Source organism: Pieris napi, chromosome 20, assembly GCF_905475465.1.
Source record: "Pieris napi chromosome 20, ilPieNapi1.2, whole genome shotgun sequence".
NCBI classification, from domain to species: Eukaryota; Metazoa; Arthropoda; class Insecta; order Lepidoptera; family Pieridae; genus Pieris; species Pieris napi.
The window spans coordinates 5,242,534-5,259,324 of NC_062253.1; the positions used below are offsets into that span (position 1 = coordinate 5,242,534).

The 16,791-nt window shown below is 34.6% G+C and overlaps 1 protein-coding gene across 4 annotated transcripts in view; it reads right to left on the reverse strand.

Moving 5' to 3' along the window:
* Window positions 1-4,294: 4,294 nt before the first annotated feature.
* Window positions 4,295-16,791, reverse strand: part of LOC125059841 (neuroglian) — a 53,144-nt gene continuing 40,647 nt past the window's right edge. Inside the window, exons 10-17 of one of the 4 annotated variants that reach the window (XR_007118733.1) lie at window positions 16,400-16,767; window positions 15,282-15,443; window positions 14,621-14,824; window positions 12,849-13,617; window positions 11,303-11,507; window positions 10,709-10,806; window positions 9,075-9,801; window positions 8,339-8,476 (exon numbers count right to left, since the gene is read on the reverse strand). Coding sequence is in view for 2 of the 4 variants with exons in the window: in XM_047664481.1 (XP_047520437.1) it covers window positions 8,361-8,476; window positions 10,709-10,806; window positions 11,303-11,507; window positions 12,840-13,617; window positions 14,621-14,824; window positions 15,282-15,443; window positions 16,400-16,767 (1,931 nt within the window). In the remaining 2 variants the exon portion in view is untranslated. Of the gene's footprint in view, window positions 8,477-9,074; window positions 9,802-10,708; window positions 10,807-11,302; window positions 11,508-12,839; window positions 13,618-14,620; window positions 14,825-15,281; window positions 15,444-16,399; window positions 16,768-16,791 lie in introns of all 4 variants that reach the window. The other 3 variants (XR_007118732.1, XM_047664481.1, XM_047664482.1) reach the window with 3 other exon arrangements.

Below are 16,791 nucleotides of genomic sequence, written 5' to 3' on the forward strand. Positions count from 1 at the left end.
GAGAACCCATTGAATAGCAATCTTTATCTAACACTGCTATCAATAAAATGACCTTTAGCGTTACAGCAATAAAGGCGAGATTAGATGCATTTATAATAATCCTTGTCATCAACGATATTCGAAAAGGACAATAGCTATAAAAAACATTCGCAAAGTAGCTATGTCTTTGTTTCTCGAACAAAAAGAGCGGGCATAGGATTCCCTTGCGTCTATCATGTTAACTTTGGTTTTATTATAAAAAGCATATTATACTTGTATTTAAGAATCAAATAGAGCGGAAATTGTTATTATTAATAATTTACTAAGATAACATATTTACACAATGTTGTTGTAACAGATTTAAACGTGATTTAAAATTCTATGGTCAAATTTTATTTATGCACGGTTATGCGTTGTAACACGTTAAGTGCGTGTTTAAATATTTTATTTAACTTAAATGCGTGTACAGTATTGTATACACATAAATATACAAAAAAAAAGAGTGTGTGTACTTATGTACATTGTACACGCGTTAGAAGTTATACTTCTTTGGCGTATGGAAAAAAACTAAAATGCAGTAGTGATTAACGATAAAAATATTAAAATTAATCAATAAAATTATTATTAGTAAATACTATCGCCGTCGTATATGAAATTGATTTAATAAAAACACCAAAATAATATTTATTTATTCACACTGTTTAATTGTACTGTTACGAAACACGTATTCTCAAATATATAAAAATACTAGAATATACAACTTGAACATAGTTATTATCGATTTTCATGCCACCTAGAACTAACTTCATACTGATAATTTTGTGTAACGGTGGGCGCGCATCGTAAAATTTCACTCTCATCAATTTTTCATAACGCGCCTAAAGAAGTATAACTTCAAAAATTGTGAAATTCCTTAGTTTTAAAAATTACCAATGTTTCGATAGTTACGTAGATTATTGCAAATATTTTAATTTATACTCATTCGAATGTCGGCGCCCGGCGGAGTCTGCAAGACTTAGCATTATTTTTGCACGTTATTCTTAATGGGCAGATAGATAGCCCCCTTAATTGCTGTTGTTAATTTCTTTAACAATCCCTGCAACGTTTGAGACAAAATACTCACAATTGTTCCATGTGCCTCGTACGAACACGAATTACCTGCATAATTCGCCGATGTTTCGGGTTTTATCAAACTACGAGTATGACACTAATTATGAGGATGTTGATATTTTCTACCTCACCAAAGAGGATGTGAGTACATATTTGAGGAGGCGGGAAGACTTTGACTTTGATTAGCAGTAACAACTGTTATTAATTGTTTAGTTATAATTTTCAGTTTTCTTTTTGTCTATTAATGTTAATACCTATGTTTTCTGCTTCATATATCTTGTTTATCAATGTTATCTTTTTTGGCTTTGTATATTGTTTAAGTGTTTTGTATTATAATTGTTAGCTGTAAGATTATTAATAAATAAAACCAAAATATTGTCACATTTTTTTTAAATTTATAAGGCCTTGGAAGTTCTTTCTTTACACAATTACACCTGTCATATAATATCAATATTATCTATGCTTTTTTTATCGGAATAACAATCAACAGACGATAATAAAAGTACTTTAGAAAAATTACGTCTTCTTTATAAATATTTGTCAACATTACATTTTTGGTATATATTATACAGCAGCCGTGGCTTCATCGTGCGACTCTCATCACAACCTTGAGGTCGTAGGTTCGATCCCCGGCTGTGCAATGCCAACCAATATACTTTCTATGTTCGTATTTGACATTTACTCGAACGGTGAAGGAAAACAGCGCGATGAAACCGGCCTTAAACCCTAAAAGCCGACGATGTGTGTCAAGCAAAGGAGGCTGATCACCTACTTGCCTATTAGAATGATAAATGATCATGTAACAGATACATAAATGTGAGGCTCAGATCTCCAGAAAAAGGGTACAGCGCCACAAGTTCTTTTATATAATACATATCCCCTCGAGAAATACGTGGATCCTCAAAAACTACCTACTAAATAGATTTTGATGAAATTGAGCCTGTTCCGGAAGTTAGAATATAGCTCTTGATTCAATCCAATACAAAAGATCGTCGGAATATGACGTGCAGTTAATGGGAAATTTTGCGATTTTATGATATAAATATTATATATGTAGTAATAAAATAAAATAGATAGAAAAATTCTATTTTATTCGCTTAAAGTTCTAAACTACATAATTACTTTATATCCGTAAATAGGTTTAGTACCTACATCCAGTTGCGCTTCAACACAGGGTTGAAACCCCGAGGATTGCCGCAAGCTCCTAGTATATTATAGTCGGTCTTAATAATATCTAAAATCTATCCTTGAATTTATTAGTTATAAAAAATTAAAAGCCTCACGTTATAAGTAATAGTTTTCGTTATTAAAACGAACGTCATAAATAAGCCTTGGTAATTTTGGAAATATGTAAAAAGCCAAAGAGCTGAAAGACAGCTTAGGTATAGTGTTATTAATGGAAAAGTGTTAATGATTGATAAACGTTTACGAGGCATTAGCCAATAATTTCAAATTTTGTCTATGTCATGCAAATCCGGATTACATGCGGATTTTGTAAATCGGAGGCATCGGTTCATGTAGAGAAGTTGTAGTTAAAAGTCTTCCCACCTTACAACACGGCCTCGAGGCCGAGTTGATCCTGCTAGTATGGGATGTGCTTTGGATCTAAAGGGTTTTTCAACAAGAACTTTGTTTTCTAAAACAAAATAAAACAAAGAATTTAGAGGAAAATGAATAAATTTTTTATTGTATTACAAAGAGAAAAGTTTGGCAATTATGAATGAAAAATGATATCTGGCAAATGTCCACCACGACCACGCTGACAGATGTTGATTCTTTCATCAAAATTTTTAATCACTTTTTGGCAAAATGGAGGGTCTATTTCGTTAATGACATCACGGATTTTGAGTTTTAAGGCTGCAATCGATTCGATTGGCTCCGTATAGACTCTGTCTTTAACATAGCCCCACAAAAAATAATCCAGTGGTGTTAAATCACACGATCTGGCTGGCCACTTAACAGCTGAATTTCGCGAAATTATGCGCTCGGGAAATTTGGTTTGCAATAAATTGATCGTTTCATTGGCTGTGTGACATGTGGCACCGTCCTGTTGAAACCACATTTCAGTGATATCCATGTCATCAATAATAGGCCAAAATTTAGTGGTTAACATCTCGCGATACCGTGATCCATTGACTGTTACCGCATTTCCAGCCTCATCTTCGAAAAAAAACGGCCCAATCACGCCTCCAGACCACATAGTGCACCACACAGTAACACGTTGAGTATGCAAAGCCTTCTCAATAATTGCTTTAGGATTTTCAGAAGCCCAAATGCGACAATTTTGCTTGTTGACGTACCCTGACAAATGAAAATGGGCTTCGTCTGAAAAAATGATTTTTTCAGAAAAACCAGCAGGTTGTTCCTGAATGAACTGAGCGAATCTGCGGCGATTTGAATGGTCGATCAGCTTTAATTCCTGCACCAGTTGAATCTTGTAAGGCTTCAAAGCCAAATCCTTTCGCAAAATTCGCCATGTTGTGCTTTTGGATAACCCCAATTGTTGAGAACGTCGTGAAATTGACAAATTTTGATCTTCTTCAACACTGTGGCTCACGGCGGCGATGTTTTCTGTTGAACGACCCGGTCGAACACGTGTTGGTGTTGGCACATTTTGTACCGAGCCTGTCGACTCAAATTTCGCGACCAAATTCTTAACAGCGGTCTCAGAAGGACGATTATGCTGGCCGAAAATATCACGAATTTTACGAAATGTAACTTTAACAGAACCACCATTTTTATAGTGGATTTGAATTATTTTAATGCGATTTTCGAGCGAAATTGAATTCATTGTAATAATTGCCTAAGCACCTGCTACGAATACCGCCAAAAACTAAATGTCAAAACTATCACGTTCTCGGTGTTGCCACAATTGAAAAACAAACTTCTTGTTGAAATACCTTTTAGTATATCGTCCGCATATTCAGCCATTTGTGAAGTATTGTAATCAATTGGGACTCTTATATTGAGTTTACAAGTATAACAAGATGTAGTGCTTCACCATGGTGACACCAGAGCGCATATCAGGGATCCGATTGTATTTTGCCACCATGATTTAGTGCCTTTAACTAGTCTTAGTAACTTACTTGGGACACCAAGTTCCTTTATGTCAAGGATTGTTTGCCTGCGCTTGCGTTATCGAAAGCCTATCTATAATAATGCATCACCTTTTCATATACTTAAGGCATTAAATAAAACCACAATATAATTTCTTAAAATTTATTTTCTATGCAACATAAAAAAATATCCATCATAGTTACAATAAATTACCGTCACTTAATGCGAAACAAAATGTAAATTATATTTAATTCGTGAACAGAATCTCGCGTACCACAAGAGCGATCATATAAATGCAAACTATTTCAAACTGTATAATTTCGACAAAAAAATATTCGCTTCCTTTTAATTTCCGAGTACTTTTAGGCACTCTAGGTGCTCTCTCACTAGGTTCCATTTAAAAAGAAACGCTTATTTCACCGCACTACCATATTACATATTACTTAACAGTAATTAACTATGACATCAAAATCTCAACTATTAGATACATTGCAACATCAGATCTACATATATACACTTGCCAGTTAATATACTGTATACGACTGCACTTGTGACGTCATAAATGCATTATTGTGCATATCTTACGTCACCTGTCACTTAGCGTCACGCACGTTCATAAATCACGTACACGCATGTACTTTTAGTAAGAAAAAAACTTAGAATAGACTTCTGCGAATCTAATATTTCCCGAAACATGTTCTGTAGGATACGCCGATCGATTGACGCTAAGTGAACAGCGGACTACTTATTTATACTTAAGGCAAGTGTCGACTAACGGGTACTAGATAGATAAATGAACACATACATAAACATCTTAGGGGAAGGCAGTGATGAGTATCACCGTAATTTTGTGGTCAACAACATCATTTTGAATGCTAACAAATTCGAATCAACGTGATTATAAAAAGCAAAGACGCGTCCTACATTAAATATTAAACTGACGAATTATCCAAATGAAATATCCGTAATTATATATTAAATTCTTACTAGACAATAGACGTGATAAAGACTCCTTAACAAACAACTCAAAGGGGCTACAGTAACAGTGCCATCAAATATAATGAATATAAGGTACGAATGGTTACAAAAGCTCTAAAGAACGTGGTGTTCGCAAACAATATACAATTTGAAATTACCGCTGACAGTTCATAAGCATTGCTTAGGTAAGACATTTTTAATTAATGAAATCCTAGATTTTTTAATCTTAAAAGCGAATAATCACAATGTTCCTCGCTGCCCGAAATTGAAGAAAGGTATCGAAACATCTAAATATAATGCTTATACTTGAGTTTAAGTTTTTTTTTATTCTACGAATGACAGTGACATGACAACAATGACAGCAGTGACAGCAAACTTGTCTAATTAGAATTCAAGATTTTGTTTTCTTTATGAACGTCAGCGCAGCGTCAGTCAAAGTTTTATAAACAGACCGACGAATCAAATAAAATCAACATGGTCATACCGTGGAATGTATTAGGACCCGACACCTTTCAGGCGTTGACAAATAAATACTTACATTGATAGACAAAAAGCCAAGCCAACTTAGTTTTATCTCATTATATTAAGTACCAACATGCACAGGTAACGTTTGAGTGTTCGCCTTGGTTTTTTCTCTATCGATATAACATGAAAAGGCATAGTATAATAAATAAGGGATGCGAAGCGAATGCGTTAGCTGCCTAATATTAGTTAACACGAATTCTTACAACTAGCACATACAATTGTCCCACGAGATAACGCAGAGGCAAATTAGTTTTTCATTTCAATGACGAAAAGCTTTAATGAGAATTGAAACTTCTTTATCCTAAGTCTAGTTAATCAAAGAATGAATTAAATCTTTATCTGAAACCGCAATTGTCTCGTGGATAAATTGAAACATCAACTGGTTAATATGTGAGGTGCAAACTTCACGAAGTCGATACGAAATAGTTAATACAAAAAGCCTAAATTACATAGCTAATAGATCATTTCCGCCAAATGTGATGGCATCTGTAAAAATATAGAGAGCATAGATCCAATAAACCGTTGAGATTCATGTTAATATCATTTACGATGCGTTCCTACACACAAACTAAGTACACTTTGGGAACGCTTCGGACCATCAAGCCAGCTCTACACAATTGACCGCGTCTTAACTATGACACAAAAATATGACGTTTATACTTGAAAATAGTAATGATTATTATCCGCTAACAATTCAGTATGATGAGAGATGTAATTACAAACTAGGAAACTGCACTACTGATGTTCAAATATGAATGTTTCTATTAAACGACCGAAACTTTATACACTTGTTTGTTAAGAACATAAGTGCGGTTAAAACCCGCAATGCGGTAGTGCCTCTTCATACCTCATATTACTGTGTCATGGCCTCGTGCCAGTGTGCGCATACGCCTTACACTACGTACAATCACAAGAGCGACAGAACGCCATCTTCCCGCAAAGCACCAACATCGTCCGGCGGTCAAACTTTGCTTTATTATATTCTGTATTTTCATACAAAAATATATTTTAAATAGATCTTTCGATGTTTGAACGTTGTTTTTCGTGTTTATAAAAATATTGTTGTTTATCATAAGAGTAATTGAAGTACAAAAAGAAAGTTCGAGGAATTACACTTAGTGTGGTATTTTTTACACCAAATGGAACCTCAAATAAGACTAGTATTTGAGGGTACCAGCAAAAAAATAAGGTAAATTTTATTATTTATTTAAATAGATAATCGCGCGTGTCAAAAGAAATTAGAAATCCACTATTTTACGCCATCAAACTTAATATCTTCTTTTAATAGATTTTTGATTAATAATTTCAACAAATTGGTTGATATCATAACTTTATACTGCTATTGTTTAAAAAAAATTCCGTCAACAGTTCCCTTTGGTGTAAAAAGAATCCACACCATACCACGTTGTGAATAGTCACAATTTCCTATTCAGTTTAATTTCACAGCTAGATGGCGCTATCTTCAATTAAGTTGAATCTTTAGATATATCTTTGCTACGCATATTGGAGTATAGAATATAATTTAAAAGCGCGATACAAAATAATCTGCGTAATGGTCCATCCGATATGATTTTGATATAAAAATAATTCGTTGATTTTACGATAAATTGACTCTGAAGTATCGAAGCAAGTCTGACCGCCGGCACCCAGAGCTAAAAATTTACATTCTTAATCATGTCACAAAAATAGCTTTTTCAACCTGTAGCGAAGCAACGGCGATTTTAATTTTACGATACGTGGATGATATTGTAGTACTTAAAATCATTGATATATTTTAAAACGTTTACCCTTCGCTTCGCTACCGGATTCTTTATTTCTCGCTTTACCATCCTATTTAATTGATATCGAGCCAGATCTAAACCTACATATTAAATCGTATGAAATGCCAGGGACTCAAAAGAGGAAACAATTTTTTTATATTTTTACTTAAAATCAGTCTCATAAAACAAATCTATGTCGGTTTCTAAATTTCACTATTGCAGCCGCGGTTAACAGAGCCTATTGGTTTACTATAAGGCCCATGTCAATTAATTTAAACTAAAATGTCAATTTAAATAAAATTAGCTACACAATTTTAAATATATAATATTAAGTATTACGTAACGAATTTTGGGTCTCGTCATACAATACGGAAAGTGAACGAAGTGTTTATATTATTAATAACAATGTTACGTACATGGTTTTTAATGCAATTAAAACAATAACAAAAGTATTGTAGCTACTTTTCCGTACTTTACACCACATATGACTTTTAGGTAGTATTGGTCACTGGGTAGTTACATAACGTTTTAATATTAGGTACAGAAAAACGTTACGACGCGTTACATGGGGGGAAGAGGGGTGGAAAATCTCCAAAAATTGCGTTACGTAATACTTGAACGCTTAAACGAAAAATGGCATGAACAAATTGTGACAGTTTAGGAACAATATTAATTCCATTGGTTACAAAATCACTAATATTTTCACTAGCACATAGTCATAAATCTTATTCAAAACTTTCAGCCATATACAGAACTGAAAGGCACGGAGACCTGTTAAAAATAACAGCGATTTGTTATGATAAATAGCAGATTTGAACCAGACGAAAATATCAGTGATTTCGCTTCTTAGCTAACACGGGTTATACGTTGAACGGTTAAAAATTCTGGTGTGAAGAGCAGGCCATACTGAGGAACTATGAAAAATAACAGTGATTTGTGAAATTAACAGTATTAGACGTAAGTGGGCGGTTGTTGTGCTGGAGCTGTTTGAGGCGCGGGCGGTGGAGGCAGAACTCGTGCGCCAGGCACGTACTGACCGATGAACGAACCGTCCTCCGTGAAACGACCTGTGAATTATCATTCATCCAAATATATTAATGTTTTATTAAACAATATGTAGTGTGTACTTGAGAGGTGTCGTGGAATTTAAATAAGTTTAATAACGAATTTTATATAATCTCAATCGGTAATATTCTAATTATGAAATGAAATACAGACTTTTATTGGTATATTTTATATACATACTTCTTTAAGATAATTAAAAAATTAAATTAAAGCATTATTCTCCTAACAAAACAATGCTTTAAAATATTTTTTTAATTATTGATGTACAATGTGTCCTGACCAAGGAGGTTTCAATTCAATTTAAGTACTTGTCTAATCTTATTAAAAACTTCACTCATGTTTTAATACCCTCTATTATATGACAGTTGTATAAACTACTATAATATTCTATCAGCTTTTATTTTTTTCATAACTGTGAGAACATAACATATAAAAAACTATTAGTTTTCGTATACGAAAGATACAATATATATGTAAATTTGAATTTTTCCGTCACTTAAAGTAAAATGCTTCAAATTGTAAACTAAAAATTAAAAAAAATCCAACTCAATATTCTTACAAAAAAGTAAAACATGCGCAAAAATAAAAACAAAATCATACCTCACAAAACAATATATAAATGAAATAGCTGCTCGTACGCCAGCGAGGGGAGAAAGGGAAAAGGACGGAAAACTGGACACGTCTATCTATCTATTCTAACAATAAATGCAAAACCATAAAATCAACACAAGCTCGTGCTATAAAAATTAAAAAAACATTCACTGCTCACTCAAAATATACTTAAAATCTTTTTTACAAACTACATTTAAATGTGTACTTAATAATAATCTAAGTAGCATTAAATTAAACATAAAGGACGCGTTGGGTCTTAGATAACTATTTTTTAAATAGTTGAAAGACTACGCCCTATAACGAGTGAGATAATTTAATAAAATATGGTTATTCCTATAAGTAGCATACCATATTTTATTAGATTATCATTCGAGATTCATACACAACCAATAAAGAAATGGACAGTAGAATTTCGGCGGGCGATCTTTAGAGAACAATTTCTTTTTTGTATTCCAATATGGAATGGAAAGCCTTAGGCCTTAATTATTTGCATTAGATGCTGTGATTTCGTATTCAGATCTGGGTTATGAGTGGTAAAACAGTTGGGACAGGTTAAACAGGCCACAGGGATAGTGAAGTGGAAGGAGTCAAAGGTTAGGTTAGGCCTAGACGAGCGTGGCGAAGGCCTGCGAAGCGGAGTCTTGGTGAGAAGCCGCAGGGGGGCGCCTCTTTCTACCGTACTGACCGATGAATGAACCGTCTTCGTTCATACCAGCTGCAATACATGCGTACACACGGACATGCCACATTACATGCTTAAAGAATGGCGATATACGAAACCTATACAAATCGTCTAAATAAAAATTATAAGCTTTTTTTATTAAATAACATTTTAACTATACTTTATACAATTGTCTACGTTAGAGCGCATTCATCTACGCCCGAACCCAATAATTAATCCACAATCTCATACCGTGACAGTCGATCGATCTCCTAACTGCATCCCAATAACCAAACCCTACGAAGACAATCAATTTTTGGCGACGGATAAAGTGCTCTTTGTCGTTCCATTTTACCGAGTTTTCACTCATATTTGATAATCAATGTAAACCAAATAAAATAAATAAAACCGTACAAATAACATTAAAATATACACGTCTATGTTTAAAACATAACAACCAGCTTTTATAATTATTAAAAAAACTGGTGTAAGTTAAAATCTGTTAAAATAATTAACTGTTGAAATCGAGCTTTCGTCAACTGTCATTTTCATACAAAGGTCTATCCACAGACACCGATCAGACCTCCCATGGATAGCTTATATCGACAGATGGCTATTACAATCCGTCGATTGGTTATTGGCTCACTTGTTACACCATTTGGATTAAGATTTCTATCTCAGATGGTCAGAAATGGGATAGGTTATTGGGTTCGGGCGCTAATCTAATCTAATTGACCTAAGAATGTGGAAATCAAACAAACGCGAATTAGGGATTTAAAAACATATAATGGATTTATTTAAAGGCAATTCAAGGTTTTGTATATCGATAAAAAAATAGCTTATTTAGCAAAATATTGAACTATAGCTAGTGTGTTAGCATAAAATTCAAATAAAACGAAATAAAATTGAATAATTTAAAGCCAATATATAATAAACACAATTAGTAATGGCCACAACTTACCCGTTTCTCCCTCGCCATACTCGGCCATCGAGTCGGTGTCGCTCTCGACGCCGGGCTTAGGACCACTACTCATAGAGTGTCGGGACTTGCTGTCCAATCTGAAATAATGTTTTTATCTATGTCACTGTCATAATGACGTAACTGTCAACTGTCAAGGTTTTCGGTTTGAGATACCAATAGGATTAGATTTTTTGTATTTAACATATTTTTAACTGAGAAATCAAAGACTTTAAGACCGAAGAAGTTTATAATATAAAATCAGTGTTCAAACATAAAAGTATTTCACTTAATAAGTTGTGATCACCCGATGAAGGTTTATTATTAAATTATTTATTTTACAAAATTAGATACTCAAAGGACAATATTTGGTATAGCTACAAAATAAAATCTACTAGGTAGTGTAAGAGAGCTGTCTATATAACAGGAGGAAAATGGGTAGCCTATGGAAACTAACATTGCCTGAAGGCTCGCATGTGCGTTGACGGCCTTTTAGTAATTGATACGCTCTTTTCTTGAAGGACCCTATATAATCTCCAAAAATTGCGTGACAGAGGTAATAATAACATAAATTTGGAATATTTAAAATATACTTACGGATGATTATATTCATGGAAAGCGGCGTCCGGATAATCCGCCCGTCCGTGAGCGAGTTCGCGGTCGTGCACGTCGTACTTCCCGCCTCGGTTACGACGCGCAACGCACACCGCTACCAGCACGAGCACTAAGAAAGCCAACGCCACCATCACTCCGATGAACCATCCTGCCGTTGCCATCGCCTCTTCCCGCATTATTACTGGATCTAGAAAATTAATTATATCTTATTTGTATTCTATTATAATATAATAATTGTTATTAACACCTTTAAGTCATCGAAAGGTATCTTGAACACAAAAATCTATAAATGTAACTTCAAGACCTGTTACGCTGTAAATTTTGATTCTATAGTAACTGTATGCCTCATTTTTTAATACCTGCTGTCCGCGTAGTTTATTTCTAATACTGGGTGGCGTAAAAGTACTGGCACTAAAGAATTTTTTTTTTTATATGACACTAGTGGACCCCACAGACGTTGTCCTGCATGATATTTCAAGCTATTAGGATATTAAAATATGAAAGTACCGACTGCAGCGCCATCTGGCGGGCTGATTTGTGAATTTAAACCATTCCCAGATCCCCTTGAACACACACAAAAAATTTCATCAAAATCGGTCCAATCGTTTGAGAGAAGTTCAGTGACATACACACTCACAGAAGAATTATATATATAAAGATTTCCTGTCATTCTGTTGTTGAAAATTGTGTAGTGAACAAATGTAAAATACACTGAAAATAAACATGGACCGTTTTACTCCCCAAGAACGTGAAATAATCCACGTTTATGTGGTAAAAATGATTTCATTCTACTGATTGAAACATTTTTAGTAGTCTTAAACACCGAAAAGACTATTAAAAAATGTTTTCAGTCCCAATATTGTAGGACTGAAGACTCATTAAGGAAACTAATTTCAAAGTCAAAATAAATTTATTCAAAACAAGTACACTTATTAACGTCAACAGAAGAGATGTTTAATTAATATTAAATTTACATTTACTACCAGTTCGCAAGTCAAGGGCGTAGAATGGACAAGAAGAACTGGCAAGAAACTCTCCGTCACTCTTTTTAATCGCAAAATTTTTATTTACAAGCCAATGGAAAGTACCAAAAAGTTAACAAAAACTTCTCCTCAAAATGATATCTTATATATAAAATTCTGGTGTCACAATGTTAGTTACCATACTCCTCCGAAACTGCTTGACCGATTTTTATCAAATTTTATATGCATATTCAGTAGGTCTGAGAATCGGCTACTATCTTTCAACCCCATAAGTGATAAGGGGAGTCCACTGTCCACCCCAAAAAATTTTTTTTTATTCTTTAGATTTTTTTTATGATATAGCATAAAAAATACATATACCCCCTAATTTTCACCCCTCTACGATCAACCCATATTTTTTTATTATTGTAGATAGCTATTTTTATTGAACTAAAATAAATTTGTCCTAGAAATAAACATGGCAAAACAATGTTTGCCGGGTCAGCTAGTTAATGTATAAAATCTCTATCCAAAAGGGATCTAAACTTGTAACTTACATAACTTACCGGTTGTCGTATCAACATCCATCACTTCACTGGTGCTAAAGTATTCTCCATCATGAGCTGTCACTTTCACCTCATACACTTGTCCGGGCTCAAGACCGGTTAGCACAACATAATCGTCTTCAGTTATTTCATTACTCCTCAACCAGTTAGGATGACCCTTGAGCCTGTACCATGCTATAAAGTGGCTTCCGGCGTGACCGTCTAAGGAAGGTAACCAGCGAACCAGTATATGAGCTGACCCCTCTTTAGCTGGGAGGGTACTGGCTTCGAACAAGGGTATATCCGGAACGGCATTCACCATCGCTTTGGTGGTCTGTTCCACGTAGTATTTGTCTCCTTCCCCAGCCTTGGTCTTAGCACGTATTTCAATACGGTACTTCGTGTTGGGTTCCAGACCAGCCAGTTTGGCACGATCCAATTTGGGGTCGATTTCCTTCTTCCTCTCTTGAAGCGGTCCTAGAGATGTGCCGGTGACTTTCTGGTAGTAAATTTTGTAGCCGGTTAAAATTCCATTTTCATCCATGGGTTTGTCCCACTTGAGGAGCATGGCTGAGGACCCGATGGGGTAGGCTTCGAAGGACTTGACCGTTCCCGGTTTCCCCTCTGGGGTAACGAAGGAGAGGATTTCGCTAGGCGGTCCATTGAAACGTCCATTGTAGACGAGAATTCGTGCGTTGTTTTTCTTGAACGGTTTGAACACGGATACAAGAGCACTGGACGCATCGGACTTCACGAGCACTTCCTTTAGCCTGTCTTCTTCGCCGTCAACCTGTAAATACATTTAAAATATTAGGAGATGTCAAACAATAATATAATAATTTCCAAATTAAATATGGCTGAGACATTTACAGAAACTACATCTAGCTTTTTTAAATTTACATCATTTACCAATTAATAATTAGAGCCATATCTTCTATATATAAATGAAAATAGTTTTGGACTTTCGGCTTCATTCTCCAAATAGGATACTTTCTATAAAACAATATATATATATTATAGGTTATATTTACTTATTACTAAATTGTTTTTTTATAAAATAAGGATATATTAAATAAGCTGAAAAGGCTTAATTTAGTTAATAGAAATTTTGCCCATATTTAGCGAAAGGCTCTTAATGGCTGTATTGTTCCCATATTCTTACTGTCCCCTAAACGTCGATATTCACTTCAACGTTCTGCTAGTCGTCATACAGAAGGCTTTATATATATATATATATATATTATATATATATATATATTGTAGTTTATATATATATATATATATATATATATATATATATATATATATAAACTACTAGCAGACCGGCCAAGCGTAGCTATCGTGTGTGGCTAAGGTTTTTGTGATATTACATAGTAGTAAACTATTCAAGGGAAACGGTAGGAGAACACCAGTCATGGGGACCACCATGCTTTTTTAGTGGTTATGCCATTAAATTGTAGCTTATGTTAAACGTTGGTAACTTTCAACACAGCGCCATCTGTTAGAATTGGGACTGTCAAATAATAGACAAAGATTTTGAAATAAAATATTATTGCGGGTATAAAATGTGATTTAAGCTATGCTATCTTTTATTTAGATCAAATTGCACACGGTGTGCAAATCTGATTGACATCGGTTCAGTAGTTTAGGGAGTCCATAGCGGACAAACAACGTGACGCGTATATATATTAAGATTGTTCATAGTAATTCCAAAAGTCTTGCAATATTTTTAAATAAAGACAATACGAAAAATAAATACAATTAATAAATTTCGCTATATTCAAGCTACATACCCAAGTCTGAATCTTGTACCCCTTGAAGTGTCCGCGGAGAGTTTCAGCTGATACTGGGTTCCAGCTTAACAATGCAGTAGTTCCAGTAGTGACCTGCACTAGAGAAAAGTTAGCGGGAGCTTGTAGGGGCGTGTCCTCCCCAGACCAGCCGATTACTTCCACCGGAGCCACGTTTGATGTTCCCTTTGAGTTTACAGCTATCACCTGTAAAGGAAATACTTATAATAATCTCCGGCTTATCTCAATTGATACTGGACTGTTCATCCGTGTTCAAACACCTCCAACTTCTAAACTTTTTTTTTACGAATTAGAGGAACGTACCTACCTAACGGCCCTACATCTGTAGGGCTTAAGGATCCGTAGGATTGTTCTTAGGTCTCACCCTCTCATATATTAAGTTATCTAGTGTACTTGCTAATATATCGGTCAGACAGATAGTTAAACGTTTTCGACACTGCTTTATTTAAATCAAAACGCTAGCAAGTTATTGAATATCGATATTTAATTAAATGTCTAGAGATTCAATTAACTCTCTGATTTAACTACTTTACTGCGACATATACACTACATATAATATACAGATACTTTTAATATTTAATACATATAAATATAAATACACATTTCACAGTCCACTGGCTGGCAAGCTGTACAACTTTCTTACCTTAATTTTATAAGGCTGGAATGTTGGCGTGTTAAGTACAATATACTCCGACTGAGTCCAATCGCGTATTTGCTGTTCGCTCCAAGGCGTTCCACTGATGTTACGTCGCCATGACACTTGGTAGTAGAAACCGGGACCGTTGTGCTCGATTTGAGGCATTTTCTAAATCAAAAATTAAATCATATCAGTTTTATTCTTAGATTATTTATTGATTATTCATATTAATAATCTAAAAAATAGTATAGTGTCACTAAAATTCGCCTCTAGCTTTTACAAACGCAAGATTAAAGAAATTAAAAGCTAAAATGAGTTCAAGTCTCAACTACTGAATTTTATGACGTTAACCAAATACAATTAGATGTTATTTCCTTTTCTTTTATAGTAGACTGAAACTAAACTGAAAGAGACCCGTTGTCTGCTTATAGGTGCCGTTCCTCTTGTCAGCAAAAGTAAGAAAAGCTCTCAAAAATAATAGTACATAAACATATAAATTTTTGGAAGGAATCCTCGAAATCGCATTTCGTTTTCAAGCATAGACAATGTGTTGGTATAAAACTAAATAATTACTGTTGACGTAATCACCAAATAAGCAAATTAAAGACCGCCGGTATTCGAAAATTGCACTTTGCTACATATTCTGCGAGAACTTTATTTCTATAGATAAACATTAAAAATCACTTTATTACTGTCTTTTATTAACATAACTTTTACATATTTAAAGAAAACACTTTCCCTCCATCTTTGAGTCGATATCAACTCCAAAAAAAAAACAGATAATACAACTTTTTCTACAGCTGTGATACTTTTTGACATTCAACAGTCACCGTGACAACGCACGCTGTAAAGCACGCGAAACGTCGGATTTTTTTGAAGTTTATATAATACATACGTGCTTAGGTCTTGGGTGTTTAAATATGTATTTATATGTTTATATACTACATACGTGCTTAGGTCTTGGGTGTTTAAATATGTATTTATATGTCTATCTATCTATAATATGTATGTATATCCGTTGTCTAGTACCCATAACACAAGCTTCACCAGCTTAGCATGGGACTAGGTCAATTGGTGTGAATTGTCTTAAAAAAAAAATAACTTTATTAGAAAAGCTCACTTACCGACCAAGATATGACCATATTAGTAGGATCGCGTCCTTTACCCTCAACATTATCCGGATTCTTATACGGTACATCCGGCTGTGTGGTACATGCATCCGAGTGTTTCGACGGCGTAGACGGTCCAATCTTATTCGAAGCTATGACTCGGAATGTATAGTTAGCCCAAGGACTCAATTCCGCAGTCCAGGACGTATCTAACCCGGGAACAGATTCGGACGCCGAAAGCCATGTATCGGGTGTAAAGGAGGTGTTATATTGTATCGAGTAACGGAGAATAGGGGCCCGATTGTCACCCATTGAATGCCAGCGTATGGTTGCGACTTTCTCGTGACATTCGATGCCTTCCAATGATGGTGGATTGGGTTTGTCTGGAATTTAAAAAGAAACCAACT